Here is a 14,892-nt window from a genome sequence, read left to right as displayed (position 1 = left end):
ATTGAACATATGCATAGCCTATGCAGCAATTCTACTCCTATAAATAACCAATAGAAACACTTATATATAGAATTACCAAAAGACATAGACTATTCATGGCAGCACTATGCAAAAATAGTTCCAAACTAGAAATTACCTGGGTGCCGTAGAATAAATGAACATACACATATACAGACATACACAAACAAATAATAAAACATTAAATATGTGATGTATTCACACAATGGAATACAATGTAGACTATAGAGTGATAACTTATACACAAAATAACATGGATTAATCTTACCAACATAATGTGGAACAAATGGAGCCAGTCATAGAAAGGATACACAACTGCATCATTCCTTTTAGACAGAATCCAAAAACAGATTGAAGTGATTTGTGTGTCTAGAAGTCAGATAAGGACTATTGGAGAGACAAGTAGTGACCAGAGGAGACATGAAAAGGATCTTTTTCCCTATCATTCTGTGTCTTGATCTAGGTAATGGTTATGCAGCTACAATAAAAAGGGTGAAATGTACCAAGCTATGCCTTTGTGCACAAATGTTATACATGTTCAAGAAAAAGTAAACTTTAGGTAATTTAAGCAGAGAAATGGAAAGTCTAAGAAAGAATCAAAAGGAAATGCTAACAATCAAACATACATAACAAAAATGAAGAATGCTTCTGGTGGGCTGACCAATAGACTGGACATGACCAAGGAAAGAATCAGTGAGCTTGAATAATTGTCAATAGAAACTTCCAAATATGAAATCCAAAGAGAAAAAAGAGTAAAAAGACAGTACGGACTATCCAAGAACTGTGAAAAAGTTACAAAAGGTGTAATGTATGTGTAATGGGAATAACTGAAGGAAAATAAAGAAAACAACATACAGAAGAAATATTGCAGCAATAATAACTGAGAATTTTCCCAGACCAGTGACATATACCAAACCACAAACCCAGGAAGCTCAGAGAACACCAAGCATGAACATTCCAAAATAGATACATCCAGGCATAAACAATTCAAATAGCACAAAATTAAAACAAAGAGAAAAACCCTGAAGGAATTTAGAGGAAACAAATCACCTTGCCGATAGGAGAACAAGAATAAAAATGACAGTGAATCTCTCTTCAAAAATTACGAAAGCAAGAAGAGTGAAGTGACATATTTCAAGTATTAAAAGGAAAGAATCACCATCCATTGAATGCTATACTCAGTGAAATCATTCTTTAAGAGTGAGGGAAAGATAAAGTCTGTCTCTGACAGACAAAAATTGAGAGAGCATTTGTCACCAGTAGACCTGTCATATAAGAGATGTAAAAAGAACTTCAGGAAAATGATATAGGTCAGAAACTTGGAACTACATTAAGAAAGGAAGAGCACGAGAAAAGAAAAACCTAAAGAAAAATATATCTTTATTTCTCTAATTCTTACCTATTGATCAATAGGTAACTGTTTGTTCAAAATAATAACGTTATATGCAGTGATTATAGCTTAGGGAGAAATGAAGTGAATGAGAGCAGATCCATAAGGAATGGGAGGCACTGGAATACTTGGTTATAAGAGCTTGCATTCCCCATGCAGTGGGATCATGTTATTTGAAAGTGGCTTGGATTAGTTTAAATGTATATTGAACACTCTAGGATCACTACTAGAAAAAAAAATTATAATTTATAAGCTAACAGGAAGAAAGACGTGGAATCCTACAAAATGCTCAATTAAATCATAAGGGGAAAAAAACAAAATCCATAAAATAAAAAATCAATACATTTTGAATTCAATTAAAATGAAAGACTTCTGCTCTATGTAAGACAAGGAGAAATCTCTGCAAAACACATATGGATAAAGCACTGGTATCTAAAATACACAAAGAATTCTTAAAACTTGAAAATAGAAAAATACACAGCCCGATTAAAAATGGGCAAAAGATATCTCAACATGTGTCATTACGAAATTAAAACAATGAGCTACCACAACACAACTATTAGAATATGCCAGATTCAAAACACTGACAATCCCCAACGCTCTTCTGGTGAGGATGTGGAGCAACAGGAACTCTCATTCATTGCTGGTGGGAATGCAAAATGGCGCAGCCACTTTGAAGATAGTTTGGCAGCTTCTTGTGAAACTAAACATATCTTTACCATATGATCTAGCATTGCATTCCTTGGTATCTACTCAAATGAGTTGAAAACTCACACCTTCACAAAAACCTGCACATAATGTTATTATCAGGTGAATGGATAAATAAACTATAGCATGTCCATACCATGAAATATTATTCAGAAATTTCAAAACAAAGAGTTCAAGCTACAAAAAGACATGAAGAAAAATTTAGTACATATTTCTAAGCAAAAGAAGCCAATCTAATAAGGCTACATACTATAAGATTACAAATATATGACACTCTGAAAAAGATGATGGAGATGGTAAAAAAAATAAATAAAAAAAAAAAATTGATTGCCAAGGGTTCAGAGAGAGGAAAGCAGGGATGAATAGGAAGAACAACAGAGAATTTTTAGGACAGCAATATTACTACTGTATTTTCTGGTGTATAAGACGACCCCCTAATTTTACAGTTAAACATAGGTTTAGGCCTATATTCGCTGTATGAGACTACCCCCGACTTCCGAGGCAACACCAGTTCTTTTTTTAATAGACCGCCTCTCTGACTCTAGCCAATCTGAGCAGGCTTTTTACTAGAACACAGTGTAACTTTGGGTACAGAACATGTATAATTTGCATGCATAAAAAGCCTGCTTGGATTGGCTGAGTTAGAGAGGTGGTTCGAGCAGCCTTGCAGTGATTGGTATGGGATCGAGTTGGAAAATTCGTTTAGCGGCATATCGAGACATTTTTCGGGATATACTCGGCGTATAAAACGCCCCCCCCCCCCCCCCGATTTTTTCGGTTGACTTTTTTTTCGTTTCAAAAGTCGTCTTATATGCCAGAAAATACGGTATTTTGAATGGTAGATACATTAATTATACATTTGTCAAAACCCATAGAATGTATATCAAAAAGAGTGGACCTTAATATAAACTATAGACTTTAGTCATTAATAATATATTGATGTTAACAACTGTACCATACTGATGTTAAAAAGAGAGAAAATTGGGGGATGAGTGAGGAGATATATGGGAAGTCCATGATTTTTGATAAAATTTTTATAAACCTAAAATTGTTCCTCTTAAACAAAAGACTGTTAATAGTTTTCTTATATCAAAGCATCTAGTTAACAGGTTTTTCTGAGATAATTTGAGTAATGAGAAAAAAATATAGATAGGAAAGCTTTAGGTTAAATTACTGGTGAATTTTGTGTATCATGATTTGAGAAAGTTTTAAATGACCCATTATAGCATATTTTCATAATGAGATGTTGGTAAAATATGGCACTATAGTATATGAATATGATTAATGTTGTGAGCAGTAAAGACCTATTTAGCTATAGTTTCCAACTATATTCTGAGAAAGAGAAGAACTCACGGCAGTCTTATAATAAATTAAAAGGTACTGGTCATTCCTTTTTTATTCCTTTTCTGGTCTTTGCTTCTTTAAAGTGCTTTTATTTTATTTTTATTTGAATTATTTCTTTATTCACCTGAATAGGCAAAAGACAATAGGAATAAACTTCTTTTTAATGTGACAATGTATTACCTCTATTTCTCCTCTACTTTACAGACTAGGAGGGATGTTTCACTGTGGCAAGCCCTGCCTGTGAAAATGAGTAGCTTCATCAAATTAGGCCCTAAGTAAAAAATTTACATTGAACTTAGGTAAACACTGAGTGATCAAATTGAAGGAGAGACATTACTTTTGTCAAAATAACCAGAAAGCCATCAGAGAAAATACAATGTTTATTAACAGACATGGGAAGCACATTTGTATTTTTAGAAAGTTCAACTAACTGTTCTCTGAGGTGAAGACCATGCTAAGAACAACTATGATATCGCTGTATGGGCAGGAACTGTCCATCATATTTCTAGGTATGTTGCATAATAAGGTGAACATAGCTTTGAAGAAGAAGTGAATTAATGAATACACTATGTGTTCTTTAAGAGGAGAGAAGGGAATTGAAAGAGATTTTAACTTGAGTTAGTAAAGTTCCAAATCTGATTCATGTCAATCACTGCCTTCTAATGTTTTGAGCACAAGGCATAGTTGCATGGGAAGTTTGGAGTATTAGGATGAAAACAGACTTGACTAAGTTGGGTTAATTGCTACTTGATATTTAAAAATTACCCAAAATTTCACATAAGAAAGATTTAGCTAAACAGATGTTTTTCCTCCTCCTGCTCAGTCTAACTTAGAAAATAGACCTCTTACCTTATGAAATCTTCTTCATCTTCTCTCTTTGGCCTCAGCTGTTTGGGCTGAGCCATGTTCATCCAGTTTGGTAGCGATTTCAGGAGTCTGCTGATGTCATCATCTTTGGCCCAAGATGCACTGATGACAAGTTTTTCTTCCGACTGGACGATGCCCCTAAAACACATGGCAGGAAAGAGACACATCAGCACATGGTTTCATGTCCGACTGGCACTTGTCACCTACCTCTGCTACACAGAAACGATGCCTCACCTCTCTCATTAACATAATCCATGACCTGGGTTGGGGGCAGTGACACCATTAATAGGTTCCATTACTGGGAACAACCATTTCTAGACTTCGTTCTCAGATTCTTCATTATTGAATACTAGGGCTAAGAATACTAACTAGCCCTTCTTTATGGTAGGTTTTTTTTTGTTTTGTTTTGTTTTTTTGGTGGGGGGTATATTTCACTAAAGATGCTAAATAAGGTGGAGAAACCATGTAGAAGAATGCTATTAAATGACAACATAAATGGTACTGAAAGGTGAAAGTGTTATAAAGGGTTGTCCTCTGGCTTCTCGGTTTAAACTATCAATTAGTTCTAGTTGAAGTTACTCTTTGAACTGTGGACACCCCTGCATTCAAAGCAAATGCACCATCACAGAGAAACCTCTGCCCCGGTCCCCAGCAGAAAGGCTCTGATTCTCGCCCTCTCCTGTGGCCATGACAGTGGCCCGGAGGTGACTGGTTCAGGTCCTTTAACAGGGCCCGAGGGTTATCCACTGACACTGCTCTTACCAGAAGGTACTTGTAAAGTCATCTTAAACATTCAATTTCAACTTCATTAAAAAGCTTCTCTTCCTGTTTAACATTTCTGTTCCTGTCACTAATGTGAATGGTCTAAAGTCTTCATCAGCAATTGTGGGGACAGAGCGACAATGATTTATGAAGGGAGTACTGATTAGTTAGCTCCCTCAAAGCTGACCAGGGCTCCAGGAGGCTCCCCACAGCCCAGGCAGGTACTTACTGTGGAATGGGGGTTATATTGGAGACGCCACGCAGTTCTCTCCATACAACATACATATGGTGTACTAGTATATGCACGTATGTTCGAGAAAACCTCCTTTACCCAAAAGTAGTTTAATGTTTGTAGACAAAATAAGTTGAAGCTGAAACCCTTGACTCATGAAAACCTGACCCCAGGTAACAGGGCCTCCTGGCTGCCTGAAATTGAGCATGAATAACAAGAGAACCAAAGTTGATTTCTAGAATTCTTCTCACCCTAAGCAAAAGTGTTCTCACAGTACTATGGTTAATGGTACAAAAATACACTCTCAAATTACTCACACTGGTACTTTCAATCCCCATTCCTCCTGCCTATATTCTTACATAATTTCTAAATTAATCCCACAGTCTAACTTTTACACTTTTTATGCTTGGGGGGCTGGGTGCCACGTTAAGGAGTGGCATCACCTCACATTTATGGTACCCCACACCAGATGGACCCTCCATGCTCTTAGGTATTATTCTTACCTGTCATTGATCGACTTCTTCTCTCATTTCCCTCAATGACTGTTTTTTAAGCCTTTCCCCTTCATTTATCTCCTCATTGCTTCCTCCCCCCACCCCAGTCTTCCTATGTGACAGAGGAGGGGACCTAATGACATACTTTCAAACATTCCACCTCTGACCCCCCTCAGAAGTATATGCAAATCTGTTTCATTCTCATTCATCCCTCAATCTCTCTACCTAGGCTTTTAGAGATCATTCCCTCCTCCTCCCAATTATCCCCTCCTTTTCCTTTATATCTAGTCTCTTCTTCACCATGGTTTAGCTTTCTGTGGTTTCAGTTACCCATGGTCACCAGTGGTCTGAAAACATTAGATGAAAAATTGCAGCAATAAATAGTTGATAAGTTCGGAGAAGTGGGATGAAATCCTGTGGACCCCACCCAGTTTGCGACTCCTCCCTCTGTCCCGAATCTCCACCCTGGACACCCCCTACCCATTAGTCACTTAGCAGCCATCTCATTATCAGATTGACAGCTATGGCATCACAGTGCCTGTGTTTAAGGATCACTTATTTTACTTAATAAGGGCCCAAAGCACAGAAGTGATGTTGGCAATTCAGACATGCCAAAGATAAGCCATAAAGTACGCCTCTGAAGTAAAAAGGAAGTCCTCAATTTAGGAAGAAAAAAAAAAATGCATGCTGAGGTTGCTAAGATCTCTGATAAGAAGGAAGGTTCTACCCATAAAATTATGAAGAAAAATTCATGCCAGTTTTGCTGTCTCACCTCAAACTGCAAAAGACCCGGCCACAACAGTATGTAATAAGTACTCAGTTAAGACCGGAAAGACATCAAATTTGTTAGTGGAAGAAATGAATGGAAAATGTATCCTGACTGAAAGCCATAGGCCAGGCTCCCCAAACCATGACCCCAAGCCGTTCATTGAAAGTGAGGATGGTTCACAGACGCAGGAAGAGGGCTGGACTGAAAATACAAAAAGCACTGATAGTATCACTATATTGCTCTATTGTGTTACAACTTATTGTTAATCTCTTACTGTGCCTAATTTATAAATTAAATTTTATCATAGGTATGCATACATAGGAAAAAGCAGTATATACTGGGTTCAGCACTATATCCACTTTCAGGCATTTACTGGGTGTCTTAAAACGTATCCCCCACAGATAAGAGGGGACTATTACCTATAATAATAAAAGCATAATATACTAATTAGACCAGACAGCTGAATGACCTTCTGAACGAAGCCAAGGTGGTGGGAGCTGAGGCAGAGGCAGTTAGGAGCTATCAGGCAGGCAGAGTGGTTAGGGACAATTAGGCAGTCAAGAGAGTGGTTAGGGGCAATCAGGCAGGCAGATGAGTGGTTAGGAGCCAGTGGTCCCAGATTGTGAGAGGGATGTCTGGCAGTAGGATATCCCCTGAGGGGTCCCAGATTGCAAGAGGGTGCAGGCTGGGCTGAGAGACCACCCTTCCTATGCATGAATTTCGTGCACTGGGTATCTAGTCCATAATAATAAAAGTATAATATGCTAATTAGATTGGATGTCCTTCCAGGTGACCTTCCTAATGAAGCTGGAGCTGAGAGGGAAACCGGGGTCCTGGATGCCAGAGGGAAATCAGTGCTGGCAGCAGGGAAAGGAAGGCCTACTCTTGCACTAATTTTGTGAATTGTGCCTTTAGTTTGTTCTGCAAGTTCTGCCTCAGTGGCACTTTTCTCCTGTAAGAATCCCACATATGCCCTGAGTTTTGGAGATGTTATATTATTAGGTTGTTTACATTTGTCTCTTCTGGATCCTATGGGTTTCACTAATTCTAAATAAGTTTTTAAGTTTTTTTTTTTGTTGTTTTTTTTTTTAGTTTAAAAGTTTCTCTCCCCATATGAGTAGTGCAATTTGTACGTGTCACAGGGGTGGAATTCTGATTTCCTTTCATGGCCACCTTTTCTACTCCTAGGTGGGTGGCTCAATCTCAAGCCCAGAGTTCTGCTGGCTCCTTTTATGAATGAATTTCCCTCTATAACTTCTGCACAGATAAAACTGCCTGGCATGCAGGTGTTAAAATGCCAGCCCCTTTTGGTTCTTAATTTCTGATATAACCTGAAGTAAATTTAACATATTGGAATCCTAACACTAACATGACAGTGTTAGGAGGTGGGGCCTTAGATAAGTGATTGGGTCAAAAGGGTGGTGCCCTTGTGAGTGGGATTAGTTCCCTCCTAATGAATTCCAGACCATTCCACCATGTGAGGATACAGTGAAAAACCTGTGACTGGAAGAGGGTCCTTGCAGTACCATGATCTTGGACTTTCAGTATCCAGAACTGTGAGAAATAAATTTCTGTTGTTTATAAGCCACCCAGTCTGTGGTATTTTGTTATAGCTGTTCTAAGAGACTCAGACAACTTCACACTATGGTCCTGATACTTTCAGGGGCCACTCAACTTTAACATTTGTTGGTTTTTTGGCTTTTAGTTTCTCTTTTATTTGAGGCATCTGGAGAATTTCTTCTTCCTTTTGAATTTGAATATATATTAGAAAAAACATTTTTATCTGTTCTTTGAGCTGGCAGTAAGAAAAGAGCTTCCTAAATCTAGCTATACCACACTTTTGGCTGAAATCAAAATTCTGTCTTAAATCAACTGCTGCCCTGTCTTCTAATCTCAGACCTGTATATCCAAGGGCTTACAGGATAACTTCACTTGAAAGTTCTACCAGAATTTCAAATAAATATTATTCATCTTTTTCTCTCCCACTAAACATCTAATATTCATGTTTTTGTCAACAGTTCATCCATTCATGTTGCCATCCATAGTTACCACATCCTGCAGGTCTACTTCCTTAGAATATTATGAATCTGCCATTTCCTGACCAGGTTTGGTCATGACCTATATTTAGACCCTCATTATTTCTCACTGGGACTTGGCAGTGACCTTGTAACTAGGTATCTTGCCTGGAACTTCAAGACCATCAGTCCAACTTACAGCACTAGTTGGAAGAGTTATTTCTCTAAATTTGTTCAAACACCATCATCTTATCCTCCTTAGAATTCTTCACTGACTCCTAATTCTAAGACCAAGTTACACTTAGCAAGCCATAAACATCTACCTTTGCAGCTTCATCTCCTGCTACTGTTTCCTGCTCTGTTCCTGTTCACTACCCCAGACAAATCCTGGCCCAACCTGTGCTGGCTAAATACCTTACCCATGATGAGTACTGGAAAGTTTTTTTAATGGAATATACCATTTCATGCTTCTGTGTATTATCTATGCCCAGAGAGCTTCTCTTCATCTTTCTTCCTTGCCTCTGTTGATCAGGATTATGTTGGCTCTTCCCTTAGGACAGCTGAGTCCTCTCCTTTGAGCCTCTATGGTGACTGCACATTGTGATAAACTGGACCAACCTAAGACCAAGTAAATGAGACTCGCAGAAGATGAGACCTAGGTATCAGAATTTGTAAAAGTTTCCCAGGTGATTCCAACGTGAAGTCAAGGGTGAGAACCACTCCCTTACACAGAACTTCTATTCTCACTGGTCCTATTACACCTCTTTATAATTTGTGATCCCATACCGAATGATGAGTTCTCTGAGGATAGAGTTGACTTTTTATTAGATTTTATGCCTGCAGCACTTAGCACAATACCTGATATTGGGCAAGTGTATAAGAACAAAACTGGAGATAAAAATAGCCCTCTTCAGTTTTAGGAGTCTAGCTAATACATTAAACTAAAACCAATTTTGTGGTTTTCCTTTAGCCCTTAGCTCTGCACTAAATGACTTGGTGAGCTATCAAGCCACTGGCATTTGACCAAATCACAGATGGCTCTGCCTGACTCTCACCGTACCTCCCTGAATTTAATACAAATGAGACTAATGAATATAGGTGTACCCTTCCCCGCCCCTGAAAAAAATCCAACATAAAAAAATCCTGACTCAAAAAACAAATGAGCTAATGAGTGATTGTTGACAAGCCTTGCCTTCTACCACTTACTTTCACGTGGTGATTATTGGAAAGTCTCCTCCAAGTCTCACTTTTTCTATGAAGAATTTGTCCATTCTATCAGCAGCCTTCAATGATCTCTCTCTTTGGAAAGCAATCAAACAAACAAACAACAAAAAAAAAACCCTCCTTTTATACTTATCACCTACAACTTAACCGTTAGAACTTTGCCCCATAGGACGGGCTGAGCAAACTATGACCTCTCAGTCAAATCTGCCCCATATACAGCTTTGTATATACTATCGATATAAGCTATAAACTGTGTTGATACTAGTATTTTAAATTATTATTTTTTAAATCAAAAGGACACTACGCAAAATTTAAATTTCAGTTTCTATATCTTGAAAGAATTTTGGCTGGGTGGCTCACTTCCTCTTAAACTCACACTACAGGTCAAATTCTGCTGCTCAGAATTAGAAGCCCAAACCTAACTCAGTTTTCCAGCCTCCAAATCGTTGAGCCCATCCTTTCTGGCCCATTTCATCCCTGGGACTCAGTAAACAGTTTAGTCTATAGGTGTGAGATGGTATTGCACATTTTGGGGACCTAGAATTTTTCCCTTTAGCACTAGCTGGAATTAAAAAGTTAGTTTAGAGGGAACTATGTTAAAGGCACTCACATTATTTACTTATGTATTTTTGAGAAGATTTTGAGAGAATTCAATAATTCAAGTACTTTATTACTGCCTTCAGTAATATTCATTGATCCTGTCTTACTAAAAAATGTAATCTAAATTAACTAACATGCTACCTATATAATGCCCTCAACAATATATTATTAATTCATAGTGGAATAAACATCAATTCCAGATGCAATTCCCAATATTCCAGTTTAAAATACTGGCATTGATTAGCAACATACAATTACGCTAAAGGAAATTTTTCATTCAAATGGCAAGTTTCCATCCTGACCAATTGCATTTATTGGTTTATAATTTTGTGCTAAACTAGATTGTGTGGGCTACAAAATTCCAGGTAATATACAAATAGCCTAAAAAAATAGAGCTAAATCTCTAACAATTATTCCACAAGAAGAGTAGGGTTAATTACCACTACCAGAACCATAATCTACTAATTAATTCACAGCTCAATGGGCCACAGACAGAGCCATCTGTGTAACTATTTGTACCTCCTCCCAGGAGGAAGAGGAAAATAGGTATACCTCTTGGAACAGGTGATAAGGCTGCCATGAGAGGGTCCACCCTCCAGACACAGCTGAGTAAATTTCATTCGGAAAACATCTGTTGGTGCCGACTGGCTCTGATGTGCATTGCTTCCTCTCTGGAACAGTTGGGACGTGCAAGTGTGCCTGGTCCCTGGACACAGCTGGGGTGCCGAGTCTTTCATTAGGTAAACAACCAGGGGCAGGTGGGGCTAATTGGATTCAACTGTTTCCAGGGCACCGTGTTTACTTTCAGACACTTCACAAACTAGGAGCCAAGCTAGACAAATGAACCCTGGGCAAAGCTGGTCCAAATGAAGCTGCTGGTGCGGAATTTTGAGTGTGAACGATGACCTGCAGCAGGCTCAATGCAGCGCAATGTCCAGCAACACAGTCATAACGGCAACGAGGGAGAAATAAATAAGAGCAGGCACTATGCTGCTGATTAAAACGAAACAGGACAAAATAAACGCAAATTCAAAACCAAAATACCCTTAAGGTAAGAAGAAGCAGAATAAACAGGAAAAGAGCAGAGAAACATCACGTTATCTTTTATATCATGCTCAATGCTCGTCGGAGAGATTTATGGTGGGGTGTGTTTCTACTCAATAATCCAGACTTAGGGAACGTCTGATAACTCTGGAGATGGTGCCTGGAAAACAGAGGCAAACTGGAAGGCAGTTGGCATGGAGCTGGTGGCAGCTTCTCTGGCATGTGCCCTGGGCACTTTTGAAGTTCAAAGTTATTTGTTGGCAAAGGCAGCAAGGCAACCGAGCTCAGCTCTCACTCCTGCAGGAACTGGCCTGTGGCTACACAGGAAGCCCGAAGAGCTTCATGAACCATCACAGCCCTGGTGTCTGTCTCTGCTACAGCACGATGAGGCCACCACCTTCTCCACACTCTGTGTGGGTCAGGGAGGAGGCCGTCTTTCTCCTCAAACCTCTGACAGTCTTCCTTTACTGAATATGGGGAAGCTTTCAGAGCTCCTGTTCTTCGCATTCCTAACCACACTGCCAACCCTCGTCATTTGGATTTCTGGACCTTCTCCCCAGCCATCACCATGGACATGCTACCCTACTGCCTGCTTCTCCTGCTCAATCTGCCAGGAATTTCCCCATTCATTCAACAGGGTGACTGAGGGCCAGCAAAGTGTGCAGGCTGGGCCACACTGGGTTCTACCATCAGCTATTGCAAGTTTGTCCCATGTCACTCCTTAGTTCTTGTCCTCGGTCCTCCGTGGAGAAGTGGTGAAAGGTGGGCCTTTCCCCAACAGAGCGTGGGAACATGCTGTGTCTTACATTAGTTAAGCCTCTAAGATCAGAAGATGCTTTATTTGCATCCTCCACCAGGCTGGATGCAACGCAGAAAGGCCTAACAAAATTTTTATTAATGAACAAGTGCTAAGTTGGAACAGACAGAAACTTCAAAACCTTGTGACTTTCAATTTTTAAATGACTATTTTGAGACACAAGCTGCTGGCTGTGCCTCAGGACAAAGAGGGCGGCAAAGGGAGAGAAGCGCTCAGCTTGAGACAGGCTGAGGAATGGACCAGCTGCCTGCTGCTAACAGCGCAGAAGACACCTCGCAGATGAGTATTCCTTAAGCCCCAAGGGGGTGGCTAATGAAGGAAAAGACTTGGGGGTCCTCATTTCCCTTTTAAAAAACCTCTCTCTCTCCAGAGCATGTAGCATGGTATCATTACATGTAGTCTTTCTCTCCAGGGTGAGGTGCTCATGGCAAGGTGAGCTGTCTCTGACCTCTCTGACCTCTAAACGCCAGTGGATGCCCCGGTTCTCGTGGTAAACTCGGTGAACTTGGAAAACCAGCCAGCTCTCAGCAGAGGGCATTGTAAGCTTGTGGATTTGATCATTTCTGTAAAAGTTATCTGCTGCGAAAGAACCCGACTGCAATGTTCCCAGCTCCCTTCCTCCTTCCCCTGTGTTATATCATTTTGAATCATTTGAATTGTATATGGCTTGCTATTTAAGTCAGTCATTTGCTGGCAGCCAAACTAGAACATTTCCTGTTTTTCCTCTCACTGTAATCAGGATTTGGCTGTCCAAATTAGGACTGCCCTAATTACTCCTCAGCAGGTGCCAACCCGGGGGAGGCCAATCCACGAGGACAGAGGAAGTAAGGACACTTTGTGTCTTCAGACTCATCCGATAAGAAAACACTTTCCCGCTGGTGTGAAAACCTGATTAAGGAAGAGACAACAGGCTGTGTGCGTATGTGTGTGCACACTGTTGTATAACAACCACATAAATAATATTCTATTTCTTCCCCTCAAAGCTTCACAGAATTACTTTTCCCAGCCCCAAGATAATTCATCCTAGGCTGTAATTCAGAAACTGTGAGATCACTGCAGATATTACCCTGTATATGGGATGGTCTCTTAGTGGCAGCCTTCCAGAGAATATGGCCAAGAAGGTCACCAAAGTGCCATACTAGCTTCCCAGGGGAAGGGATCAACAAACTCTTGATGGCCACAATACATCAAGAACCAAAAGCAATGGCCATGATCCTGGAAGGAGTATATACTAGAAATACAGTTGCACTGTATGGACCAAATGTTGAAATAGAAATAACAGGGAAATGCCTCAATTCCTGTTCAAGAAGGACATACCATGGTGAACACCACCACCCATGTTCCTGCTTCAAGCCAATCACTAGACTTACTCACTAAATCCACCCTACTCACTAATCCCACCCTACCCATCGCCAAAGCATTGGTTCTACAATTTACCCTGTCTTCTATGTCAATATCCCTCCCCTTTTTTTTAAAGGTTTTCTTCAAATAGAAACACACAATTCTTTCTCCTATATAAAATAGCACACAACATGACAAAAACCCCCATCATGTTCATAGAAGAAACGAAGGTAAATTTCAGAAACTGGTAGAATTTAGAATTATAGGCAAAATTCTAGAGTGGACTATTAAACATGGTGTGTGAACAAGGAGGAAGTGGCACTCACTTGGTGCCAGGAAGACCTCACAATGAGTAAGTCACATGACTCTGTTCCTTTCCTAACCAGGTAATTCATTGACTTGAATGAATAAATAGTATATATGGCTCAAGGTCAAGAAACCTTCTTTCCAAGGGTAATTTGTAGGCTGTTCAAGATGAGAGTTCTTAACACAGGTCTGGCAGGACAGGGAGCAGTGGGTCCCAAAGTGAAGAGATGGTAAGGTTCCTGCTCAAACACCATTGCTAGCTTGTCCCAGCCCATCTTGAGGAGACAGGAGGGAGGGTTAGCTACATTAAAAGGACTGGGACTTGGTGATAACCAGCAAGAAATGTAACCTTTCTTATAGGGCAGTATAGTTATCAATGGTACTCATTATCAAAATAGCAGCTAATCATTTTTGGGAAGCTTAATATTTAGCTAAAAACAATTCTAAAAGATTGACATTTTCAAAACTATTCCTTGAAGGAAGAGCTATTATATCCTTTTTGCAGATGAGAAAATTAAGGTACAGAGAGACTGAGTACTTTGTTCAAGGTCATAGAACTAAAAAGTAGAAAAGCTGGTATTCAAATTTAGGCTCCAGAGCCTCCTTCTGAGCTACCCATGAGCTCCTGGAGTATTGAGTGATATGTGGATGTGGATCTCAAAGGAAGTCTCGAGAGATATGGCCCCAAATTCTTAATTTAGCCCTGTCCTAAAGAACATTTTTAAAAATGATATATATAAAGGAACCAGTAGATTGCTTATAAAATCAAGATTGACAAAAAATTCCTAATCTTAGGAATAGCTAAGATTTTTCTGATGACAGAATGAGAATTCAAAAATATCTCAATAGGTTAAAATGACAAGCTGGAAGTAACATTAAATTTAATGGGTAAATGTGAGATCTTGAATTTGAGGCAAAAAAAAAAAAAAAAAAAAAAAAAAAAAAAAAAAAAAATCCCTAC

General features: G+C 39.4%; 1 protein-coding gene across 2 annotated transcripts in view; it reads right to left on the bottom strand.

Annotated features, from left to right (window-relative positions):
- The window catches only part of EXOC4 (exocyst complex component 4), a 674,653-nt gene that overhangs the window by 123,545 nt on the left and 536,216 nt on the right, over positions 1-14,892 (bottom strand). For both annotated transcript variants that reach the window (XM_036427305.2, XM_036427297.2), the window contains one exon: positions 4,310-4,465. In XM_036427305.2, coding sequence (XP_036283198.1) covers positions 4,310-4,465 — 156 coding nt within the window. The remainder of the gene's footprint in view (positions 1-4,309; positions 4,466-14,892) is intronic.

This window comes from Pipistrellus kuhlii, unplaced genomic scaffold, assembly GCF_014108245.1.
Source record: "Pipistrellus kuhlii isolate mPipKuh1 unplaced genomic scaffold, mPipKuh1.p scaffold_m20_p_10, whole genome shotgun sequence".
NCBI lineage: Eukaryota > Metazoa > Chordata > Mammalia > Chiroptera > Vespertilionidae > Pipistrellus > Pipistrellus kuhlii.
Note: the sequence above shows the minus strand (reverse complement) of the source record. Positions and strands in the feature narration are given on the sequence as shown.